General features: G+C 37.5%; 1 protein-coding gene across 3 annotated transcripts in view; it reads left to right on the top strand.

Annotated features, from left to right (window-relative positions):
• cv-c (RhoGTPase activating protein) overlaps window positions 1-27,649 on the top strand; it is a 350,754-nt gene that overhangs the window by 45,587 nt on the left and 277,518 nt on the right. The window contains exon 1 of one of the 3 annotated variants that reach the window (XM_076620241.1): window positions 10,459-11,061. The exons of the other annotated variants lie outside the window; for them this stretch is intronic. Coding sequence (XP_076476356.1) covers window positions 11,059-11,061 — 3 coding nt within the window. The 5' untranslated portion in view covers window positions 10,459-11,058. Of the gene's footprint in view, window positions 1-10,458; window positions 11,062-27,649 lie in introns of those variants that run through there. 3 annotated transcript variants of the gene reach the window in all.

The following is a 27,649-nucleotide window of genomic DNA, read 5'->3' on the forward strand; positions in this document are numbered from 1 at the left end:
ATCATCTTGTTAGTATTGTAATTAATTGGTATAATTACGGTATCGTGAAATATGATCTTGCGATATATATATAAGTAAATCCACAGTCTCACAACAGCCATGAATATTTTAACTGAACCAGTATGTCGTTGATTCTAAAAACGGGCAATAAATTTTAACTTCACGTAGTGGATTAAAGTCAAATTGCATGGTGAACAAATACACACCACATGTTCTATTATGTACAGCTGAATACCTTAGCGTAAAGAGTAAAGCGTAGAAAGAAGCGAAACAATCGTTAGATTTGAATATTTCACACCGAGGAAATGGCAAACGTCGTAGGTAGCTCGTGTCGTTTGAATGTTACGCTTGTCGAAAGAAGCGTGTACAACTTTCCTGTCTAACGCGAGTAGAATTCTTCCAAGGGAGGAACGTGTCGGGGAGCTTGTTTTTGAGGAATGCGAAAGGAATGCAAAGGTGTTTCGAACCGCCATTTAGAGGTGTCTTAAAATGAAACTGTGTATTTAAAGGCTGGATATAGAGAAGGGAAAGGAACTCTGGCAATAATTGTATAAGCTTGAAACGTATACGCGGGAAGCTTAATAAATTTCAGTTGGTTCGGTGCTTCTGAAGCGGCGATGTTCAGGAATGCGACGGCAAACGTCGATATTCTGTTTGCCGTGCGATATTTTATGCATAGTTATAAAAGAGAGTACCGCTATTCTCGGTAATCGCGGCTAAACGTTCCGATCATTCTGAAAAATCTAGCGTAGCGTGCAATTACTTAATAAAGTTAAGCACTTTTCATGCATAAAACTGTTTATTATCTATTCATTATGTCTTTATGCGATACATTAGAGATTTATGAAGGTTGATAATTCAGGTTGCACCGCGATCTCGTCGTAATATCTCGATTTGAATACAACGGACGCGGTGTCGGTCTAATCTTGATTTAAATGGGACAGATTATACCAGCGGAAAATCACTATGCCAGCGGATGTTGTATCTAACCGTAAAATATTACACACCATGAACGTTTAATTTTATTCCTATTTATCAATCGTCAGCGATCTCTTAAATGCACATTATGATTATATAATGCCGAGTGTATCAATGAATCTTAACCTAGGAAAACCACCGAAACTATTTCAAGAACTCTGTCATACACCAATCCCGCTATTTAAAAGTATTGATCTCGATTCTAGTCACCTGCGACGTAATTACCTTTCCATTAATTGCCTTTCGTACACCAAGATCGACGGTATCAATACAAACTGTCACATGCATTCGTAACTGTTATTAAAACAGCAATTGACACCGATTTGTCGACGACGAAGGCCAAGAATCCATTCTTATAAATTGTTTGACTGGTACGTTTCATTGATGAACAAGGAGCACTCGACCTGATTGAATTCAAGAGCGAACTTGCTGCGGTATAACGCGTTTCCTCAACGTGTGCCAATGTTAGTATTATGATAGCCGAGTGTGCAAGTGCGTGCGTGTAGGAAGGTATCAGAAAACGCAGCGGAGATCGGAAAGTCGTATTTTTTACAGAAATATTTAAAATTCAAATTAATATTAAAATTCTGTAATATTAGAGAAAAAGAAGATGCTTTTCTTATATTATTGTGTATGAAGATAACGAAATTGATGGGATAATTCATTACTGCAAATCTAAAATTCAAAATAAAATTTGTCCATGCCCAATGTATAATTTAAAAAATTTCATTTTTGGAAAGTAATGGTACGGTATTGGTAAGAAATGGTACGAATAACGAAGTTATATTATGCGGAGCATTTCAAATTACGCTTTCTGAGACATTACCGTACATGTTAGCTTTTATGAATGGGAGAATCCGATGTGTCAATGAACTCATGACTCGAATTCACCGTTTCCTGAAACGTGGTTCTCGTGCACGTAGAAAACACGAATACGCAGGTGCGAATGCGGATCACGCAAGTTCTCGTACAATCACGTGTTACCAAAAATGCAGTCAATCGCCTTGCTGAGAAGACGGCTTGGGACGGGTGGAAGTGTGTGGACACTCACTTTCGATATGTTACGTAAATCACTTCGGGGATCCGAATCGTTTTAACGAGTGTGTCGTAACATGATGTTATTATGACTTTTACTCGTTACATATGGCATCGTAATTTATTTTGTTCCGAGAAATATTTTATATAATTGTTTAATATGCAATATTTTTTTCGATAAGTTATAAACATTTATGCGTGAACTTAAATTAATAAAGAACGAAAGTTAATGAAATTGATACTTGAAAATAACTTCTTTTTTCTTTTAACTTATTCTCGTTCAATATATTTCCACTTTTTCATTGGAGATATTACAAATTTTATTTTTTAAACTTGAAAGATTTCCTATTTGCGAACAAATTTTTTTTTTAATTTTCAAAGTACGATAGACGTTTACAATACTTCGTGTCATATTTACTTTTCATAAAATCTTCGCAAGAAGGTGCTCGCAGTTAAACGTCTAAATCTGGAACTTAATCGAGCGAATCGACGTTAAAACAACCAAAACCGCTTCAGCCATTCGTCTCTTCCTCTGGTTATTGCTGTTGGCTAAATTCCTGCTGCTTGCATAGAAGGAAAGAAAAAGAAGAAGAACCGAAAAAAATGTCCACGTGTGGAAAACAAAAACGCGAAAAATTACACGGCCGTCAAGAGGGGACTGGATCGCTTTCATCGTTCGCCGCGACGAAGCCGATTACGTCGGTGCTCGACTTACAAATCCGCTCGGGTATTTCCATCTTATCAGCATTGCAAATTGAAAATACGCCAAGCTGAGGAGAGACGGGCCAGTTTGACCACGAGGAAAGAAAAAAGAGGAAAAAGATTTATTCGGGACCGTGAACCCCGCGCCGAGATTAATACAACAGAACCAAACTTCGTTTCGTGGGTTGACATTTATAATCGACCATTGTTCCTTTACGGGAAATAGCGAGGCGTCACATCAATGAAGTATTAAGAAGAGGAATCTTAAAGGTATATGTGAAGTTTTGACTCTGTTCGAGAAGAAATATATAGGTTGCATAATTTTGTATTCCTTTAAAACAGCGCCGAAAATTGTTTCCTTTAAGTAAGATCTCTTGAGTATGTATTTTGTCATTGTAGTATCCTTTCTAAATAGCTTAGGTAACTTTTTATCGCATAATTCCAACGCTTTATATTTCTTCTTCTTCTTCTTCTTCTTTTTAATTCTTCTATAAACAAAATTCTAATATGTATATTTTTGCAGTCTTTAAGTTATTTGACGAATACTCGAAAACAAAATTTTCCAGATATTGGAATGATTAATATTAGTAATTTAAAATTCCTATGCGATGTGTTTGGTCAATTTTATATTAATGGGAGGTCAACATAAATATTTCACGGTATCTGATATTTATGCTATAAAATATAGTTGAGAAGGATTTTTCGAAAGTTGTAATTCCACGCACAAAAAACCTGTTCCATCGACACAAGTTGGCAAGAGTCATTTTTCGAAGAACAACCTTTCATCCTCTGTTCTTTACGTATATCGAACGCGTGCGTCTTTCATGAAAGTCTCGTTAATTCCTACCACATTCCTCGGTATAATAAACGACGCATCAGCGGTCCATCGTTCGAAAATCAGTGGTTTATGTATTACAAATATTGTCAGTAGTGGTTAAGTTTCATTACACTCCTGCGAAAATCCGTGACCAAAAACCAGTTGTTTACAAATTCCAAATACTGTCAGTTCTCGTTAAGCTTCGCCACATTCTCATTGCGGCAGTGTATGATCACCTGTTGTTCAGAAGCCATTTATAAATTCCAACTACCACAATCTATGTAACAATCGTATACAAATAACATTCTTTTTTAGGAAGTTCGTTCCAGAGATTCTTACGACTACTTAACAGTTTTTATTTGTTAAAATATTTTCACTGACAAAAGATCTACGATGTTTTTATTGAAATTGGTTGCTATACGAATACTTTCAATATTCACTGTAAGAAATCTGTCGATTCTCATTAAATGCTATTGCGTTTTTCGAGAGATTCTCATCATGAAGGACATATCATCGTCCTTTGGGTTTAAAGACCAGTCATTCGCAAGTTGCACACGACGTTTTTCCCCGATGTGAACGACCTCGTGCAGCGACGTCGAAATTAATTCGCCCCCATCCCCTCGGCCACGGGCAACAGCCCTGATATATACTCCAGTTTTCTCTTTTTCTAGCCAGCTGCAACGCGGATGTAACCGCCGGAGCAGATGCGGCGAGCTGATCTCGACGTGTGGTTAACTCGGAATTACATCTATTTAGTGGCATCGCCGCGTTTCGTGGCGGCTTTGTGCCGACAATTTGCTCGCAACGAGCGCGCGTCGTCGGGCCAATACACCATTTCCGGCGTTAATTCGTGTGCGACCGGTGTATATCTTCTCCCGTTTGACTACCATAAAGGAGAACTTTATGGTCCGTGGGTGGTAACTGATAAAGCTTGTTAACGTTCACGAGCGTCTCTTTGCACGTGGCGAACCGATCAACTCCACTTTCGCTGCCCCTCAATTTTTCGATACCCTCTCCACCTTGTTTTCTCTATTCATGCGTTTCGTTTCGCTTTTCCGCGATTGCTTCTGGATGTCATATAAATTATTCCATTATATACGATTAAAGAAATATATTTTTTGTCTTCATTTCTATGCTCTTTTTTCCTCACATGTTTTATTTCACTTTTTCGCAATTATTTCTGCGTGTCATGTAATTATTTTATTAGTAGACTGTGGATTTTTTTCACAATTTCATGTTGTTATGAACTAGAGAAACAAGATGGGATAGTTGTTCGTAGCGTTGCTTAACGAATTTCATTGTTTCTAACGTAAACCAATTTTCGTGGCATTTTCACAGTACGTCAAAGTACATTTGACGTACACGAAATTACATTTGAACCATTTTGGAGATAACAAAAAAGATAGTAGTCGTGATGCAGTTTGCGGTAGCATCGCAAAAGGAGCCGCGCAAATATAGTTTTCCTCGAGGATAAGAATTACGTCAATGACCGACTGTGCGATAAATTTCTCCGAAGCTTCTTACGCAGAGAACCGCGTACATGACAAAGAAAAACATAAACGTACGTCACGAAGAGCATCCGTGACGATACATCTCGTAATTTTCGTCCAAAAAACACACTTCTTGAACTTACATGTACATAAAAAATATCACATACCAGCATCCGCTAGAAAATTAAATCTTCTAAAAAAATGTTATTACGACCTGATTCGCGAAGAATTGTAAAAAAGGTTATTACTACCTTGTTCGTGAAGAAATGAAGAAATAAAATTATTTTGCAACAATTATCAAGACTTTATGACGTGGTCGATCATCGGTGAGGCAATGATCCTAATGTGAAGGTAGTCTAAACATGTAGGCGATTATGAAGTGGTGGAGGCATTATGTCATCGCTAGAGTCACGCCAGCCTCTCGTTTCATACCGTTACGTTACGTTTCCTCGCCACGAAGCTAATTCGTGCTACCTAGCCGAGCCACCCTGTACTACATCTTGTAAGCAAGTTCTTTGTCGCGTGCCAAATGTTGTGTTCCGCATCGCGATTCAACGGAAAGCATTTTTACCAGGATTTAATGCTTTTGAAACGCTGGATTTTCTCAGATAGTGGGTGGATGCTGAGTTGCTTTAGTTACTTCCTGGTAGAGCTGCTTTTATTCCTCCTTGCAGTGGATTAAATAAATTTCGTTTGTAATCATTTGCAATTGTTTTCAATAAAAACGTATGTTTTTTACTTGTGTGGAGGAAAAAGTATGTGTTTTACTTGTGAAATGTGATCCTTTAACTTTGCATTTAACTTTGCACTTGAAAAATTTCTTTTGGTAGCCATACTGTCGACTCAAAGCAATTTTCTAAAAAAATTTTCTTCGTTTATGATAGATACTTCTAGTTTTATAAATAGGATGATATTGTCTGAAGAAATAACAGATGTTCGCTGACATTCTTGGCATTCTGTGTCGAATCGATGTCGTAAAACTTTTCTCGTCGCGCGTTCCACCGCGTAAATGAACATATAGGACGCATTTTTTTCAAAGCCACGAGTGCAGCAAGTTGATGACGCAAGCGATTACGCTTATGATTACGTGGAAAGTGGAAGAAGGGACGCATTATCTCGACGTGTTTTCACTATTTCATGTCACTTGCTGACTCTAATAGCTTGATAATAATCGCGGTCGGTCCTCGATCGTTGGCACTCCCTAAGTAGCGCTAGTTGCCAAGTTTCTGTCATCTGTCGATGTTACAAATTTTGGCAATCGCCCGGTGAGATATCCGTTCCCGAATTATTTCGGTTCTAATCATTTACTGAAAATTTTATATTTTTTACACACACTCTTTTATATTTTATTACACACACACACACGCGCGCGCGTGTATATATAAAAATGTATGTATTTTATTAAAAAAAAATATATATATTTATAATTTATAAGGTTGAGTTTTATTTATAATTTTTTAGAAAAGTTTGGTTTTGTTAAAAAATTTTAGCAGTTTTGAATAGAATTTTCGAAGTTTTCTTTTATGAGACTTGATCCCAAGATTTCTAAGAATATGTATACATTCTTTTTTGTCAAAATATTTTAGATAAACAAAATTCCACAAAGTTTCTGTTAAAATTGGTCATCGTATAAATATTTATCACATTTATTGTAGATGAGAAATAAAAAGAACAAGAAATATTTAGGACTGAAAACAAAAAGGACATTATCTATGTTTCTCGAAAAATTGAAATAATTTTTTTATCCTGTTTTATCTCTTATATATGTTTAAAGTATTCGCTTATCTGTTACCATGTAGATACAATTGTGTTGAAACTACGATGCACTTTATGTCGACCTTGGAAACAGTGGATTACAACAATAAAACACTTCCTACTGAAGAACTCTAAAGACACTATAAAACGAGTTAATATAGCAATCTTGAGTCATAGCGTTGTCTTCGTGTCGTTGTCACATTCGCTGACATTATCGATACTTTCTTTTCCCTTTGCAATTTTTCCTCGATAACAGTCTTCTCTGCCCACCTGTTTACCTATCGAAAGCCCACTGGGCCACTTCCACGATATATACGATATGTATAATTTAGCCGTGGTCGCACGATATATGCACTGCATAGAGGTACACCCTACACGAGTTAGGTGAAACCGCGTCTGTTAGAATATCTATCGACGTCGAACATTTTATCGGTAGATTTGTCGTTCTAGGAACGATAATGTCGTGTACCATGTAGTTGAAACGGTCGCGTTTGGGCATGTTAGAAAATTTCTTCTCTTTCGTCTACTGAACGCGAAGAGTTTTGTTTTCTTACTGACGCATAGTTCCTATCCTGTTTATGTACATAACGACCAAACAAACGACTTGAAGAAAAGAATATAACAAACAGTTCATTGGTACAAACGTTATTACTGTAAAAATATTTCCGATATAAAAATTTGTAATTCCAAAAATGAATAGCTACATCTTTTATCAATGAATGTATTAGGTTGTTCGAAAAGTTTCTTCTTTTTCATAAGATGATAATAGACGAACAACAATTTCTGTTTTATAGTATTTTATTCAATTAGGTATGATCTATTTCGTTATATTTCTATTATTATGTTCGAGCATAATTCAATAAACTAATATAAAACAAAAAACAGTGTGCGTCTATTATTTCCTTATAAAACGAAAGAAACATTTCGGACAACTTTCGAATAATAAATTTTCGTGACTAATTTTTTGCAAAATTGAAAATTAAATTGTTGAGATTCGATTAAAGTAATATACTCTTCGATAGTGTAACGAGATTAAAAAATTGAAAGAAAAAGAAACTATTATGAAAGTCGTAACAAGTCTATACACGCTTTTTAGTACAATTCGTTACGTGTTTTCTTCATAACTGATGATTGATAAATGGAAATTCGCAATTTCTCATGAACACCTCATTTCTCAGATACACCAAGAATTGCCGGTTAGCCAGCGTGCTCTAATCCTGTGACGTTTTTCAGACACAGCCGTGTGCCAGCCTTTATTACAGCATTAGAAAGTTATGCATACACTCGCTATTACCTTTCTTGCGTTCTTATCATTCGGAATTACATTCTCGGAAACGATATTATACGCGAGTTAGTTAACACATTCCTGTTCGCGGGAAAATCAACGGCCTGGAAAGAATCCCGTCGTAAAATTATGAGATTATCCGTAACTTGAATGCCAAGGTTGTATCAGTTATTTCTTCGATGAGCAATGAAGTTTAAATAATTTTCAATTCGATTGCAATAACTGTTATCGGAAAACAGTTTCGAAAGAATTTAACAAATAGAATACGAGATCGTGTCGTTTCTGATAAGACGAACCAGTTTTAAAGATTGCGATGTACGCATCATTTGAGTCGTTAATTTTTGCCTCGCGAACCATCACCGCGAGGAGAAAATGCTCGTTTCGCTTTCACGATAATTGGATTACTTGCGAAATAATAGAAACCGTAAAAGCGTGTCAGATCGAGCAAACTTTGCTTCTTCTATCGTGATCACAATTCACGCTCGTTTGGATAAAAACCTAGTGTTGGATAACGGATTTCAATTGCAGCGTTGATTTTGTTGTTCGCTCCCTTCGAGCTATTGATATCGTGTGTAAATACTGAAACTTTGTTTTCTTGTTTTCCGAAGCGCTACACGAATCATCGATAGTTCTGCAAAATTTACTTCCACTGATAACGAGTGATAAGAAACGATGGTCAGTAATTCTGATGAAAAATAGTTTTCCCTGATACTTTTAACTTTTCTTTTCGTATTCCTTAAAATCGTTGTACTAAAATCGTTAACAAATATTTTGTTTTCTATATGTATCTTTCCACTCTGCGAATTTAGATTAAAAAAATCTAGACGTTAATTTAATGTCTCAAACTTGTTTTCGTTTTAAGAAAAAAAAAATGATTTAGAAAAATCTTGAGAATTCCTAGAAAAATATATGCAAAAAAGTTTCTGTCGCGCTAAAAACAAAGGATGTTTGGCATGAAAGTATTGGCACACCGTTATATTTATTTGATAAGTTTAGTATATAATTCCGCTATAAAAACTCTGAAGGAAAACCGTGAAATCGCAGGGACCTTTCCAAACAACGCAAAGTAATGGTGCAAATAATAATCTATCCTTGGCCTACACGCGATTCGTTTTATTTTTCTAATCAACCGGAGATTTATTGGCCGTACGAGATTTTCCCCAAGCGATAGTGTCGGTAGGTTCAAGGATCAGACACGAAATAATCGCGAACAGAATACAGAGAAGTTCGATCTGTGGATTTCTCGCGGCGGACGATTTTTCGATGCATTCACTACCTTTCCACCGTTTATCGAAGCTCGCATCTAATTATTTTCCACTTCGTACGAGCGGGATCGACTCGTGTGTTCTATCTACCGTGACGCCGAGAGAGAAACGTGTCGAACATGAGCGCAAGACGTCGTCTTATCGAGCGGCTGTAAAGTGTGTGCCTTTGTCGAGAGCGACGAGTTTCTCGAAACTTTAATGTTTCGATCGCCGCACGGATAGCAACGATTGGAAACTACAAATTATTCGAGGCACGCGACAAACGGCGCGCCATATTTTTTCTCGCAAGCGGATGAAAGTCTGTTATTGTCTCCTGCCGAGGGAAATTAAAGGCTGATTTTAAATCTGTAGATGATAATGATCGGTGTTATTGTTTGTATTTCCGTTTATTGCCTAGGGCAAGTTATAACGTGTGGTCGTTGAATCAATCAACGTTTATTTACGGTCGTAATGTGATTTTAATCAGTGATAGCATATCTTTAGAATGGCTTGCGAAATTTGTTATGCGGTCCTTTTTTTACACCGCGTGAGATCAGATTTAGCTTTGATAACTTAAAAATCTGAAGATTTAATGATTTGAAGGTTTAAAGGTTTGGACGCTAACAAGTTTGAGAAGTGTGAAAGCGTAGAAGTTCGAAGGCTTAAAAATTCGAATATTTGAATATTCGAAAGATGGAAAATTTAAAGATTCTATAAGCTTTCAAATTCTCCTTGATTGGCGGAATCACTACCTAGCACCATTTTTATAATTTCTCAAGACTCTCCTCTATGACACACGTCCTTTACTTATCATAGAACTTTGATATGAACGAAATTCCCACCAGTAAGCGTGATCAAAATAAAGCAAACGTTCACACCAATCCAATCCCTGAATCACTGAATGCGGTCAAACTTTATGTTTCCTTCTTCGCTCTAATCTCTACAAAATTCTCTTGATTCAGAACATTGAAATACCTCCCTTGAACTGCGTGTACGTCTAATCAAGATATCGCCATGCAACGGTATCGTGATCGCGTAATTTTTCAAGTGGGTGCGTGTCGACGTTCCGCGAAAAGTATATGTTCCAGTGATTATACACTCCTCGATCAGTATCGATAATTGCTGGAAACGGCGACACCGGCGTGGAATGCTAAAATACGACGAGATTTATCCGTTTGGTCGTTGATAGCAGCGCGAGCGTTACTTGATTATCCTCGGGTGGACAGTGGTAATTTAACTAATACGTTTAAATTGACGTAAGCTGAGTATCTAGGTCGGTGCGATTAGAGGAAAACACCGTGTTACCAGATTAATTTATTGCCACGGCTTAACCCTTCCCATCTACAATTTCACATAACATTTAAACGAGGATAACACGTCGTTTTAGTCGAATTTTGTCTTATTTCTTATTCGTGACCGGTTAAAAAGAATCGAGTGAATGTTTATGTCTTGAAATGTCATCGCGTTGTAAATATGTGAAACTGGAAATGAAGATGCTCGCGCAGGTGGACACTTAAAGAGAAAGTATATAGATACTCATGGTTGTTAGCATGGTTGGCGACGTTTGCTCGATCAATCACAGATATATTAATTGCTCAACCGAATGAAAGAAATTTCATCGCGATACGGTATGTACGTGAAGATAAGGTGAAAGAAGCAGAGGAGTTTCTTTCGATTCCCGGATGGAATTTAATCGCATTGGAGGAGAGAAAAGACAAGAGGACGTTTCCATTAGCAAATTATGAAGTTGAAATGGTAAGCAGTATAAATAATACTAAATTAAATCCAGATTTTTATAGTGAGAAATGATGTCAATTCCACGCAGAATATATTGAAAGATTAATCATTAAATTCAGCTTGGAATTTATTATTATTCATACCATCTTTTTTATAATAAATGAACTTATGAACTTCTTCTATACCTGTATAATGAAATTTAGGAATTTAAAAGTAGTAGAATTGATCAATTTGTCTTCTAACATTCTGAAACAGCGCAACTATCACAGTTAACTGAAATTTCGCATTCACGTTTAACGGATGTTCTTAAGATCAGAATATGGATCGATGAAAGTAAAGTTTCATTCAGTAAAGCATGTCCACCTCGCACGATTGCTTCTTTTGTCACGGTTTTTACGAAATGCTGTGCCATTAATCCTAAACGATGTACCGTTTGCTCGTTTCGCGATCTTTCTTCAAGAAACACGGCCTCGGAAAGGAAGCCGACGATGCGCCGCTTATAAATGTATCACCGATCCATCCGTTTTTACCCTATTATACTATAAATTAAGCTTACGATTAGAAAGTTGTAAGTATCTATGTGAACATACCCTAACGAGAGAAACTCTCTGTCGATTCACGTGACGAGTTGCGGTTTCGGATTGAAGATTACGCGCTTCTCTGTCGGTAATGACAGAGAAGAAGTTTTCGCAAAGAAAGATTAAGTATAAGATAGGAAACGCACGATAGGAAGTGAAGGTGGGAAAAGAACCATTAACTTGAGATTTTAACTTTACAATTAAACGTCACGCATTTTTTCTGTACAATTTCCGTAATGATATATAGCCAACATATTTAAATCAATTCTGTTGTTTGATATTATGCCTCTGAAAGAGGATTCCAAGAATTTGCTTAGTATTTTTTCGTCATTATTTTCTTCCATTTCCTATACCTTACAATTTTACGAAGATAGCAAAGTATAAATACTGGTATGGTAGAAATTTTCTAATTATTTTCTTTTTTCTAATTATCCTTTTCTAATTATAGAAATTTTCCTTATGCTTCTGATTGCTATAACGAGTTCCTTTAAAATGTCTATTATTTTAATATATTTTTTACTTTGACGAAACTGCATATATTTTTAACGGCGTTACATTTGCGCGAATTTTACTTTGCTACTTGGTGAATTAAGAACAATATTAGTATTTCTAAGATTAGTACAATCAGAAAGCATGAAGGAATGATAATGTTTGCATTGTGTTCTCTATATTTATCCGTTTAGTTTAATGCACTTGCCACAGATATATTTGCCTTTACCTCGTTACGCTATAAATTTGTTCCGGGATTAGAAAGCTGTAAGTTGTTTATAGGAGCGTGCCCTATCGAGCGAAATTTTATCGATTCGTCTGGCAAATGGTAGAATTGCCTGGCGTTAGACTCTAAATAATTGTACACCATTCAATGACGTAGATTTTCACCTGGCATCGTCTTGCCTCTTATTCTCTCCATTTCAATTAGGCGAAAAAATAGCCAGCAGATAGAAAAGCCGTTTAACGTGTCGATTAATTAATCATGAAAATCACGAAACGGGCAAGTTAGTCCTCTCGATTTCATTCATTTTAGTTTAGAATTGAAATTTTAAAGCTTTCACGACCAGTTTTCCCATCGGCACGCGTCCAACTGTTTAAAGAAGAGAATCGTTGCTCAACTTCGTTATCTGTATGTTTTCGAAACGAAATCGAGTTCTGTATAGAATAAAAATTCTCAGCTGTTTTCACCAAATGCTCACCGTTTTCTCGAAAATTCACTCGACTAATTGCAAATTCTTACAGAAAATTCTTCTTCGTGACATATAATAGATTAGGAAAGTGTACCACGTATATTATGTGCATTATATGAAACATTTAAAAATCACATTAGCACAGTAATAAGGTACGATCATCGTAATTACATCGGCAAAATTTCAATCGAATTTGAAAAGACATGTCAAAGTTACAAAATATTATTGCAAGTATACACTTTGCATAGACCATCGAAGTATATGAACAGTCGATTATCCATTATACCAATACAGCTCAATATTTAGTGAGATCGTTTTTATATACATTCAATGGTTTTTTACGCTTTGAAAATAAATATAGGAAAGTCTGCGGTTTACTAATCGGATATAGCTCTGAGGAATTCACAAAATTTATTTCTCACATATTAGAAATTTCACTTTTTCTGCCTACAATTGTTAATCGTTCTCTCGTATAAATATCTTTAACCGAACGACCGTTCAGTATCAGCAGAAAAATCCACCCACTTACCCAACCACCGAACAAAATACCGTGTATACAGTCGGAACTCGAAGCCAGCAGCTTCAGAAACCGTTCTGCATGGTTCGAAAGGCTGCGTAGAAGGCACGTGGCTCGGCAGAGGCCTCGGTTGAAGGGTTACAGGCTGGTCGCGCTGGCATTTCTCATTAAAGGCGACCGCGCGCTCGAGCGGGAATGTCTCCGGGCATCCTCGTAACTCCTCGCCCGTAACTTTCCTTCCTTGTTCCGCGATAAATAACCGCGCGGTTGGTCGCGCCTCCGCCGCGTGTCGGTCCATGCCGAACCGGGCAGGCTTTTCTTACACCGAAGGAGAAACGAGAGAGAGAGAGGAGAGAGAAAGAAATACCTTGGAGAGAAGTAGAGGAAGGGAAGAGGGTGGTAAGGCCGTTGGTATCACTCTATCAGCGTTCTCCAGCTTCAGGGTGAGGCGATGTGATCGGATTATGGCTCGCGGACACGCTTTACGCCGGCGAGAATTTATGCAGCGCTGCATTCGCGAATAATTATGCGGGTCACTCTCGCAAGGATTACGTAAGCCGAACGTTCTTTCATTTTCTACCTGACTAGGACCTCTCTCTTTCGCCTATCCCTTCGCTCTATTGGAAACAACCGCGTTGTCGTTTTCTCGTTTCCTCCCTTTGTATAGCTACTACACTTTCTCGATCTTTCTAATCGCATTGTTTATCGTTTCGGGGCACGTCTGGTGGTCGCGCTTGGCGGATTCGGTGAACAGAGGGATATCAATGAGCGGGGGCTACCCGTGTCCATTTGTGGGTTTTTCGTGTAGGAGTTCATGGTCCGCTGATTTGCGCCTGCCCGCAGCGAATCGCCGCTTCCTTTTTGCTCCCGCCTTTCTTTGCTCCATTCTCTCGTTGCTATTATGAAACTCTTTTCCGTTAAATCTCTTAGAAGTTCCTTGATTGTAGGCAATGGACAGTGGAGAATTTGGTTAGACGGTTCGTAGGTTCTAGTTGTAAATGGACGTATCGTGGCGGCCAAAAGAAAGTTTAGATAGTAAGCAATGGGAACTTCAGCATATACCTAGACAAGTATGTATCAATTCTAATCTTTCTTTCGTTCGTTACCGAATGGAAGTTTCTATCCGAAAGTAGATCGAGAGATGCGTAAAACTTTACATTTCTTCGATTTATAAATTTTGAAACAATGTTCGCTTACTTTTAGTCTGATTTATCGAGATGAAAAGTTTTTGGGGACGGTTTTCCCGATAAAAAATGATCGTTGAGAATCTTCGTGCTACGACGAAGAGCAAAAGATCGTGAGGATTTCTTCCGACGAATTCCACGCTTGTCAAAAGGATAGTTCGAAGGATACGCCTATAAATCGTCGGCACTTTCGCGGGAGAAATCTTAAAATAAGCCCTGGACTCTCGGACCTCTCTCGTTCGGCTCGTTTTGTTTTGAGCCAGCGTTTGTTGAGTCACTAGTACGTTATGCGGCGATAAAGTGTCGCAATACATCAACCTGCAACAAGTTATCGCCGAACAGGCAGTATTTCTGCCGGCGATAATTACTCCTGAACCGGGCATCGTTATTGCTGGGATAGCAATTAGTTCCACATACATGAGCGATTTCTAATTGGAAGTCTATTAAACACGATGCCTGATTATTTTCTTTTTTTTCTATTGCGTTTTTGTTTTCGTCTAATCAAAACGATATCAGACTTAACTGTGCACTGTCGGGGTTTCCAAGATGTAAGCAATAGTTGTATATTTTTACATAACGAGAAGCGATTGAATGTTCGATAATTTATAAAATTGTATGTTTTGTGATTTTATGAGATAAGTTTTTAGTTATTGTTCCTTGATTGTGAAATTCTTAAGAAGGTCAGGAGCTGCCGCGATTTTTAGGACATTCCCATACCTATGTAAAACTTTGATTTTTTATCGAAGAAAGATTGTTTCGGCGGTTTTTAATATTGCACTTTTCGCTTTCTACCAAACCAGGATATTTTTACCATTTTTTATATCTTTATTCTTAATATCGCACTTTATTATTGCATTATCGTTCATAAAGTTGATCTAGTACCCTATAAAAATGTATTACGAGTTATTTCATCTTGACTTATATTGCTTCTTCAAAACACTAACCTATTTCTGAGACAAGGAACCTCATTCATGCAGTCATTTAGATTACGAGGAAGCTTAGAGTTCATTCCAAAAATAGAACGCTTGTCAATAGGCTAAAGAGCTTTCTGCCAACTCGATTAACTATGTCCTGTTTGCTCCTCTATCTACCATGTCGCGGTAGATTCTTGATCGACCGTGCTTCAATCCAATCTCCTGTTTATCAGGATATAGAGTTAACGGGAATCGTTAATTACGAATCTGTCGCTGATGATCGTTGACATAATTCGATCGATAAGCTCCGAATACATTTTTGGAAAAGCACGTGTATTGCGTGTACGTTCGATCGCTTTACCCACGTGTTCTCATTCACTGATTCAGTATTAGGTCATCTAAAATTAGTATTACATACTTCGATCGCAGCCGCTTCATTTAACTCTTTAACATTTTTCTCTAATTATAACGTTCATATAATACTGTATAAAATTAAAAAGCAAAAGAAAGATTTTAATAATCTTCAATCAATAGAAATCTATATTTATTGTACGGTGTTCTAGTGTATGTGTACAATATGTAATATACAGTACTTTAATAAATTCTTAACTAACTATATGATGTTCCATGTTAAAAGTGATCTTTATATTATAAATATACCAGAAAAATATATTTGCATTACTAATAAAAAAACTTGTTCCCACAATCTGGAAAACATTCAGTCCTTATCATACTTATAGAACATCCTGACACAGTTTTCCCAGAAAAATGCTACAAACTGTATATTATTTGTAGAAATTACTAATTTGAATAAAAGTATTAGATTCCTGGGGAACGGTGAAACACTCAGTTGCTCAATCTTGAACGACTTCTCAAACGATCGTAAAACAATTATCAAGGTTGACAGGCGCTTATGAGAGACAAATATCGTACACGGATGTACAACATCGGGGAATCTTGATTATAATATCACCGATTGATTTATATCGTTTACGCGGCACGCTGTGAACGCGCGCGACGTGGGTTTTTCTTAAATCGCGAACAAGCCTGCAGATTCCGCGCTATCGCGTTTATAAATCACTCACACCGTCTTGGTGTGCTTCCTAGAACCTGGTCTGGCGAGCCATTGCGTTTTCCATCTGTATCGAAAAGATTTTTCACCCGGTTCCACGGACCAGGCTGCTCTTACTCGCTTGAGCAAGGTGCGAGATGCTTACGGTGGACCATCGATATTTATCGACTACTCTAATGGATATGTATTTATCTCGATACGCAAAGCAGATGGAGAAGTAATAAAAAAGAAAAACGAGATGTTGGTTACAAATTCTACGGATATTTATAAATAATGTAACCACGAACTGCGCGCGCGCTTATCTTGTTTACGAGCACTCGTAATTGCACTAATATTTAACGTCGATAGACAGTTTTAATGCCGTCCTAAGCCGCTTTCTAGGATCCGCTTTGACTCACGTCCAGCTATCATATTTTGTTATGTACCTTTAAAACCTGTCCCCGATGCGGACAGCCGGCCGTTAGAAGAATGAATGGTACCGGCGGATGTTTCCGTTCTTAAAATGAGACATGTTATCGTCCATGAAGAAGTAACGTTCGCGAATAAACGGGTTTCGTAATTGTATTTTTTCCTTACGCGGTGTCACTTATCGCTTTTGGTTATATTATTACCGATGGAAATCGACCTCCTTTTTTTTTAATACTAGAACTACTAAAAAGATGACTAATTACCTTCTAAAAAATTGGACGAGTGTGTATTTTTACATAATTTACTTACTATTCTTTACCAGCACGTATACCGAGGTTTCTCCAGTATTCCATTTTTTCTCACATTCTTTATGAAACTGCTATGAATTCAATGGAATTATTCATCAGGAACATACGCTCTGTGAAACTCAATGAGTTCTATTGAATATTATTAATCCTCCCCCTCCACGAAAAATATCTCAAAATACCTTGACTGCCGTTTAAAAAAAATCTGCATGACATCTTCAAAGAAGAATTCTCCAGAATATATCGTTTACTTCATGAAAAAAATTACACAAGTTAAAACTTTCATATTATTAACACCCACGCTATACTTGCCCCTCCAATTTCAAGCTACAATCCCATACATCACATTCTCACGCAGCGTACCCACCAAACCAGTGCACGATAATACATAAGAGGATAATCCTAACCACCGTTGCAGCTTTCTATTCATAAGTAATTTTTCCATCTAACGTGGGACCGGGGGCGGCGTGCACCGCACGGTGAGAAGTATCGATACTTATCGATAATTCTAATGGGTCTGCCCACCCCCTGATTACGGGGGTCGACGATGAGTTATGACCGCGGGGCGTATCGTCGAGTCCGAGCTGCTTCCACTCGTTTCGTAACACGGTAACGCGCGAATCGTGCCGCAAATTGACCGATTGGAACTCGGCTAGCAGGTATAACGGCTACTCGGCGTCGATCGATCGATCGGAATCGATCCTTGCACTCTCCTACACATGCGCACGGGCCACGAATGCATACCAGAGGGCAACCGCGTGATCGAGTCTGAAATCGTTCTGCACGTGCTACGTTGTCCGTGAACGCGTTCCAGCTGAGATTGAATTACCTGCCCCATAAGAGATAACACGCAAACCCTGGTTTTCCTGGATTACACTGATGATCGAGGCGTTCATGGTTCGCGATTAAATGGATTCATGGCTTCAATCTTCGATCTCTGGGAATTTTTGTTATCGTATCTTTGAAAGGGTGGAAATGTAAGGGTACGAAATAGCTTTGATATCAAAGTACAGTCGTGTGGGTGTACCATCTTTTAATATAATATAATATACCAAGGAATGATTGATGGTTTTTTTTATCGAGAGTTTCTTGAATATATTCTATGTTTTTGTACTGCTGTACTAAGTTGTCACGTTGTATTATTGCAGTAAATATGTTACTTTGCCTTATCTGTTTAATTTTGCTAGAGACATTTTTTTCACAACACTTTCGTGGACGAATGTTACAGTTAACATTTTTATCGAGTTGGATTAAGAGTTAAATAGTCTCAGGAACGTAAAACAAAAAGGATATCGGCTAAAGAATTTACTTTTCCTTTCGTACACCAGAGACAGAGATTCCTTTCGCTTACAGTTTCCATGAATTTATGCAGTAAGATAATCACGAAGCAACGCGAAGTTTAACCTCCATCCGCCATTAAATATCCAGTTCCTTTTGTCACGCAAATCATGGAGGCACGGTTCACGAATGTTTGAAACACGGCTAGTTCAAGCTGTTACTTTCACACGTAATACGCAGAAAATCCGACGTAGAGCCCAAAAAGACCATGGCACTAAATCAGTGTATAAGGAGGACATTGCGTAAGAACACCTTGCTTCTCAACGACATAATTTCATCACGATTTACTACGTGTTGCCTTGTGACCAGCCATGTTAGAATGTTAAAACGACCGCGTCTTGCCGCCAACGGTAGGCTTCGGTTAGTTCAGAGTTTCGTGAAAAAGATTGCTTGGTGGGCCCTGTAATCGGATCAGCCAAGAGGATACCTCGGAAAGCCGACAACGAGAACTCGTTGCGTGTTCCTGGGGATTAGAAACGATGTACGTTCGGCTTACCGCGTGTACTAGCCATGTTTACGGGAGTCTGTGCTTGAAATTTTGAGAGGAAATGCTGGACAAACGCGAGTGTCATTAATAGACTGCGGATTTTTATGTAAATTTATATTTCAATAACGATCTAAGCATTTGTAAAAACTATCTGCAAGAGTTAGAAGAGGATCACGATGAATTAAGAATCTTAACCACGTGTTGCTCTTTACACTTTCATAAAAAATTCTAAGAAGTTTACTAGGAATCTATATAAATTGGAATTTGGAATTCAATAAAAGCAAATTTCACAGCTAATTCTGTAATTTTGCTCAGATTACCTGAAGGTAATTGTAAGTAACGACTTTCACAGATCATTTGCAACGCGTTTATCGTGTTGAAGGAGCGTAGGTATAAGCTGAAAATCGTCGGTATATTCGAAGCGCTCTTGGCGACGAACTAGAACGACCGACAATCTCGATTGGCACGGTAACGTTGCACCGTTATGTCATAAATAATTGGTCACGACCGTGCTATCACCAAATCCGCTTTAGACCCTTCCGTTCGGTTCACGGTTATGATATTTTTGTATAAGTTTGAACAACCTTGATGATAATATTGTCTAATTGGGAAGATGATTGTCATTCTAGCGGTAATCGTGATTTTCCTTTCGAATCGTCTAGTAATAATTACTTTGGTTCATAAATTTTTGTTACTACGATTTCTTTTTTTTTTTTTTTTGCTGCTGTATCTATATTTAATTCGATAATTACAAAGATAACAGCTGATTGATACTTATCGGATGATCTACTTATTACGGAAAGTAAACTGGATGTCTTTTTATATTTCTGTCATTAATCATTTTCCTATCGGCGATAAAGTTAGTCGCTCGTAAAAGGAAAAATATGCGATAGATACGAGATAAATAGAGATATATAAACGCATAAAACTTGCCTTTATACATTTTGATACATTTATTACACATTTTAATCTCTTTATTACGTATATTAAACTCTTGTATCGACTATACACCAAATATTTCTTTTCTCAAACGTATGATCAGTCCACGCATCTCTTCATAGCATCAAACTTAATTTCAGTTCATCTTACTTATTAGACACAAATGGGTCATCTGGAAATTAAACTAATCGACTCCATCAAGATCAAGCATTTGATTTCTAAAAAGCAAAACATTAATCATGTGTAGTCCGATACTGAAATTAAGAAATCTTCACAAGACGTAGCATATCACTGTAGCATTTGAATGACTCAAATAATCATCCGACACCCTAAATACCACTTGCCTCGACTAATCCATCGATCTATTCGTTCAAAGATCTTCCACATCGAAGAATCTCTCTCCCTAATAAAACTCCCGTCACAATAATTCCTGGATCATTAAGGACGAACATTGTACATAAATCGTTCTCATTAGAAACCGAATCAGATATCGGGGTCTTCGATCATCCGTCGCTATCGGGCCGCGTCCATCGGACCCACGGCGGCGGGTAGGAAAGAACTAGGAGAGGCTGGCGTACGAGTAAATTTCCCTCTCATTAAAATCCTTTAATTGCCGGTCAAAGTGAGCACTAATCGGTTCCTATCTTCCTGTGCGCCGCCCTGAAGGGAAGACCGCCTCGACTAGGTATTGAAGACGGTCAAAGAGGACACAGAGGCGAGGGGCACACTGGTAAAAAGGTAAGCACGACCAAAACAATCAGCACGGCGCTAATAGGCGTAATTACTGGCTGTACGGCCTGCCAACGACTATCCATCTATTCGTGGCTTGATCCGCACGAATGCAAAACACGCCTTTGCGGACCCTCCTAGCGATTCAACACCAGGAGTAGCTTCGAAGAAGTCTACGATGGCTAGAGTCGACCCTCTGTCTTAGAAATGCAAAGATATTTCTTTGTCGACAGGAGAGAAGCTTGATATACAAAGTAAAATCTTCTTCGAGTTAATCGTTGAGAAACGTAGGAAATTTTTCGGAGAATCTATTAAAATAGAGCATTATTAGATTGGTGCGTATGAAATACCAAGAAAAAAAAGAAAGGACCAAGGCAAAAAAATATGATAAGTCATGGAAATTTATTGTGCGAGCGCTATATTAGAGGCTATTGATTTGATCTGTTTATTTTCACACTAAAGCGCCAAGAACTTGGATTGAAAAGAATTCCAGCAATTTGATGATACATTTAAAAAATAGCTGATAAAGTGTAGGTGCTGGAAGCTTTTAGTTTATTGGTTTTAGATAAAAAACATTCTCATTCGATGTTATATACTTTGTATTTTATGTCCAAACTGTGAATGTTTAGGCAAATTTGTATTTGTGCAAACAGCTAAAAAATAGAATCTAAATGGAGTCTTTGATCATGTAAATATTACAATGAATACTTTCTTGTGAATATCTTGTTTACATCTATTGTATATAAACATTCTGAATATTTATATGTATTTAAAGTTTCCACGAATGCATAAACATGCGCAGCCTATTTATTTCGTGCTATTTCTAAAAAATTTTCATAAACTTCAACATTGCACGGAATTAATTTTCTAATTCGCGCATTGTGATGACTAAAGGAATTGTTCGTGAACGGTTAACGTTTTTCATACAAAGTAGTAAACACGTAGAAGGAAGTACATTGGCGAAGAGTAAAGTATAAACATGGATCGTGTCGCGTCGTGCGCTACCGATTATCAGTACGTGTAATTACTTTTCATGGCCGTCGACTCATTATGCAGGCCTGCGGGAACTTATTTGTTTTACTACAACCGACCAATTATGCAATTATCTTCTTGTCCCCTTGTTAGGAATGGCTTTTGCTTCGCGGGAAACAGGTTCGCGATAATGCTCTTAACGTTAGCGGTAACGTAATATCGATCGCTTTAATGCTGGCGTTTCGCTATTTTTTATTAGTCAGAAAAGAAGATGCTCGGTAGAGAGAAAGCGTAGAGGTAATAGAATGCGTAAGGAAGGACAAATTGTATTCTAGAAGATGTTAGTAAATCGATGGTACAATTCAAACGAGAATTATGTTGTATGAAAGACGATGTCAAAGATATGGAAAGATCGAGAAATGTGGAAAAAACGGGGAAAAAGAACAAAAAGGGAGAAGAAGTGGAAAGCGAAAAGATAAAGAGCAGACAAGAAAGAAAGAAAGAGCGTGGAAGAATATTCACGTAAATTTTTTATGAAGATTGCTACCTCCTATCGTAAAGTTAGCAAACAAAAATCACATGAAACAAGTTCCTGAAAAATAATTTTCCGAAATTATTTTTTTGTACTATTGTAACCAGCAGACACTTGAAATATGTTATTTAGAGTAAAATCGTTACAAAGAAACAGAGGTATCTATGTGTTTTTACACGTATTGTGTACATACTATTATTGAAGTTTATTTTTAAGTTGAAGTTAAGTTTATATTGAAGTTAAGTTTTACACATATTATTCGCATATTATTAACAGATACTGTTCACAACGAAATAAAAGAACAATAAAACAATTCAATTTCGAAACAAATGCATTTAGATTAATCTGTCTCTCAAATACAGAACGCTAATTCATTGGAACTATTGTTCTCAAGCTTAAAGCGAAGAAATATCCTCCAGTTGACAACGGAACGGAAGAAGTATCATTTCTTTTACACGCATAACCACGAACGTCGCCGCGTCGCGTCGCGTCGGGACGAATAAATCGCCAAATAACCCTAATAAACCCGTCGATTTTATTATCGACGTTCGCTCTTATTCAGCATGTCGTTTGGCTCGCTCATTGTCCGGGTGAAACCGCGTATTTATCGTCTTAGGAATCCTTGGCGGAGTTTTACGAGGCGCGGATATATTGCGAGAAGCGGTCGAGAGCGAACGAACTACGAGCGATCGAGCAGCCAGATCCCGAATTCGCACGCCAGAATTTTTATCACGCCGCGCCGCCCCAGAACGCTTGAGAGAGCTTGAATCAGCTCGATACATTTGCATCGTAGCCGTGCGCCTTTAAATAGAACGCTCTCGAACCAACCAACGAACCTTCTCTATAAATCTGCCCCGATAAGAACTTTCGTCATTGCCACGCCGATCAGCTTTTTTTCTTCTCCTGCCTCGAAGCAGGAGCGCCTCGAACGAATTTAAACACGTGCTCAACCCTTCCAGTTATACCACCTCTGTTTCTCACGATGATTATGCACGGACTGGATAAGAAAGGAGATAATTGTTGCATGCAAATTTCGTACGAATTTTCACGCGAGCTAAGGCGAGGCGAAGAGAATTAGAAGGTGGAATGGAAAGTTCCCGGTGACTATGTGTTTAACACGTAATTGCTCGTTGGCTGCTCCAACAACGACAACTGTGCTATTAGAGCAGGTTATTATACAAACTATTTGCATAGGATTTCTTAGCTTAAATTAAATTTGAAGTTAGCGAGTTAAAACGAGTTTAGGTAATTTCGCTTCTCACGAGATTTCTATTGGCATGTTAGGTGATCCTGTCGATCACTGGAATGAAATTTCTGTACTTATATAAGTCCGGTATCTGTTGGGTTAGATTTTATACACGTAAATCATTCCACTCATCTAGTATATAATAAAGATCGCTATCTAGTTAGGCAGTAACTTATATGCAACTCATAAACAAGAATTACTTCTTAGGAAATTGTCGTAAATATTATCCGCTCATCTATTTCATTTTCTCAATTCTAATCCTTGGATGACTTTCTCAAACGTTTCATCTAAATGTCTGAATAATTCATACCTTATAACAATTAATCTAACGGTATCAAAATGCATCTTGTGTTGCATTTACGTAAATCATTTTACGTCTTATTGTTAGAATATGATTAGTGGACACGTGCATCATCTCACGTAGAATGATCATTCGATTCACGGTATGTGGAGTGTTTTGTAATTGATTGTGCAAATGGGTGTTCTACATAAAAAGGCATTACTCGATATAATAAATACAAATAGAAATATTAACCTAGATGGAAATTTATTACCCATTTCTACTTCAAAACTAGCGTTGCTATAGCGATGTTCATAACAATTATTCCTTGCCTTGTTTTCACAAATAGGAAGGAGAAAATAAGAGTACGTTACTACATATACTATTGATATCCTCTTTATTTTCAAGATAAAATTCTTGATTTCTTTTTTATATGTAATATAGCAAAATAATAGAAATTTATCATTTTAGAAAATACATTTTTAACAAATCTTATACATAAAAGCTCACACTGGTATAATTAGACTCAATCGGTAGACTTTAACAAATGGAACGCTAAGTTTTTCCAAAAATTGCAGTTTTATTATAGTTATTTATTATAGAATCATCTAGTTATGAGACAGCATATATAGAAAACATCGTGTTAAAATCGTGTGACACGGACGTGGCTTCTTCCAACATTCGCGATAATGTCTAAACGCGTTCACAGACTGACACGTGCGAGGGTGAAACACGCCAAAGTTCGCGGACGCACGTGTGATACACGCACGCGGGATGTTGTCGGATGCTCGTAAACCGGAGCTTTACTGCGTTTTGCGTGCAGTATTTAAACCTGAATTTATACCCTGTCAGGACTCATTTATGCGTTGCGGCTGCCCGTAACGACCGCGCCTCGTCGTTGTTGCATTTGGTAATGCGCGTAATTAGATAGTAATTAGCCATATGGTCGTGAATATGCGGGTCTGAATTTTACTATACGTTCTTGACACAACTAGTAGCCAATGTGTTCTATATAAATTTTAGTTAAATTCCTAGGTCGAATTTTGATGGTAGTTAACAATGTTTATGTATCGTCGATTCATTGGAAGTCTATTCTGATCGCGGATTTTCAGTGAAAGGTGAATAACGGTTGCATCCGAGCTGGATGTGTTTGGATGACATGAATGGAAGACTGACTGTGCTTTCTAGTCGATGAAAGCGATTAAATTGACGATTTTCCGGTTAACCGCCTTTTTACGGGTGTGGATCGAATCAATATGATTCGCATGTAGATGGATAATTAATTTTGAATTGGAAAAACAGACAACGATGTTTTAGATGAACGATTTTACGGGAAATAAACTCACATCTTAATAAAAACGTTAAGCACGAGATACATACCGCTTCTGTAGAGTATAAAACTCCAAATTTTCACGCTTTCTGAAAAAGACACCTAGAGGTTTGTGGATCCTATCTTTTTTAAACTAACTAATTAGGAAAATATTAAGCTTCGTTCAGTATTTCAGAGACGTTAAAGGAAAGGATGTGTGTAATTTAAACAGGTACATACTTGAACGGTGAAAGTTGAAAATGATTGGACACAATGTTCCATGAAATTACATTAAGCCTCGATTAAAAATCTTAAAATATTTCAAAAAAGCAAGAGAAAAAATGTTAACCTTTCTATAAGTTGTTTTCCCAAAAAATTTCTCATATAGCCGTAACATAATTTTAATATCTATCTACTATCAAAACAAATATATCATACCTCCCCTATTAAACCTCACCACTCCCTATCACGCGAAAATATTGTACCTTAGTCCAGAAAAAGGGCTTATATACGGACCGCTCTTAAAGGTGTCGGCGCAATTCCAACGATGTTGCCTCATGGCCTGCAGGCATCCTCGTCCTGGTTATCCGTATCCGCGAAACACCTGAACGGGTACGTTTCATCGGGAACGTGCTCCTGTTTCTGCATTATTCTACACATTACTGTGCACAGGTCTCGCCGATTAACATACGTGTACACGTTGGCGATGTGTTTGCGTGCAAGTTGGCGAGGCTGATTCAACGTGAAATTGGGTCGTTCGTTGGGCGTGAAACAAGAAGAACACGAGTTTTGACCGGGAAGGAAGGAGATCGTGGAAAAAGAAGCCGAGATTCGTGTCGACCAGAGAAGCAACGATAGCTCGAGATTTATGCGGACTACTCGTGTAGCCTTCGAACGATTGATATTCGCCGACAAGCTTAACCCTTTGTACTTCACATATGGATACCATAGCGGCAGAATTAATTTTCGTTGAACTAACATCGATAATTAGACTGTCGATTCTTAGATAAAAGTGTATAAATAAAGGTTAGAATTGATAATTTAAAGATACGAAAATACATAAAATGCATACAATATACAAATTATATAATTATGTAATTGTACATATGTATAACATATCCAAAGTAGAGTATTCGTCATCATGTGCCTTTGTAATTCTTACAAATAATCGTTGTAAGTTCCTAGACTTGAATCAATCTGATGCAATTATCATGTTTTATACGAAGCCAGGAAGTATCCCACTACTTATGAACGGAATTATATAATCAGAATCATTCTTTATTTTAGTGACTAAGGGAGTAAACTGTATAGAACAATAAAAGTGTTTTCGTGGTCGAGAGCAGAGATACGGCCACAAATGGTTACAATTGAAGCAAAGCGGTTTTCCTGGACGAGGAATCGTCCGAGTCCCGAGGGAATAATGAATGTTGTTAGAGAACTACTGAAAGCTGATGCAGACGTTCGGTCAGATAACCGTGAGGTCGTTGATTAACGCGGTCTGGAGATAAGGGGTAATTAAGCGAGAGATCGGGCGTCGACGATGGGATATTTTCGGTCGTAGATAGAGATACGTCGATGGACATTATTGTGGCCCGTGAAGAAAACTAGCTGGGCGGCTTGGAATGACGGATGGACTGTTGAAGCACCGTGCAGCGTTTTGGAGACTCAGAATGACATTATCGACGGCAGAGTGAATAGGATTAATTGTGAGTCATAATCATGCGAAATGTTTGGTGTTTTGAACATGAGTTGGGACACTGAGAAACGCTGTTATTGTGTAGGATTTTAGAATGTGGAACTTTATCGAAAATGTACCCTTTCAAGAGGTAGAGATACCAATACGAAGAAGATGATAAAACTTTAGTTTTCTTCAAGTCTCAGAACAGTAGATAGGAGTTTGTTACCAAAGAAAATAGAATCATCCAAGATATCTCTTTTATAGTTAAAAATTAACTGAAATAAATATTACAAAAATACTTCAAAGATAAACAAGGGATACATTTTCTTATGTAGTATCGCAAGAAGTAACGAGAAACATAATTATAGATAATCCAAAGTATTCTAAGTCTACGATATAGACGATAAATGACTGCAGACAGGAAAAAATAACTTTATCTATATCTTTTACAGTAAATAATCTATAAGTAAGACGTTATAACATTTTTGAAACGGAAAGTAGCGTTATAAGTGAAAACAACGGAATTGATTTTAAATGAGCGATAGAGGAGTGACATTTCTATCCGGTCGTAGCTATCGATAATAGAGGGTTTGAAGAATAATTGCCATCGAATGGATGCAGGGTGAAGAACAATCTATCGTATAATGAGCAAGGAAAGCGGGGCTAAAGTGTATCAATACATAATGATTGGTGTCAAGTGAAAAGTGTTGCTGCATCGTGATCGTTTATCACTATAATCGTATATTTTAATGTACAGCTCAGTTACAATAGAATTGTACAGTGAATATAATGGCCACGTACGTCGAAACGTATCATTTCATAATTCACGGTTTCTTTAAATTAGCAGCCGATAACTATTACATATATCGAACAGTGTCGTGGGATTTCAATCAGAAGGCTATAATGTAATATTTTAATCTTGCACTACTGAAACGTT

Source organism: Bombus vancouverensis, chromosome 7 (assembly GCF_051014615.1).
Source record: "Bombus vancouverensis nearcticus chromosome 7, iyBomVanc1_principal, whole genome shotgun sequence".
Lineage (NCBI taxonomy): Eukaryota > Metazoa > Arthropoda > Insecta > Hymenoptera > Apidae > Bombus > Bombus vancouverensis.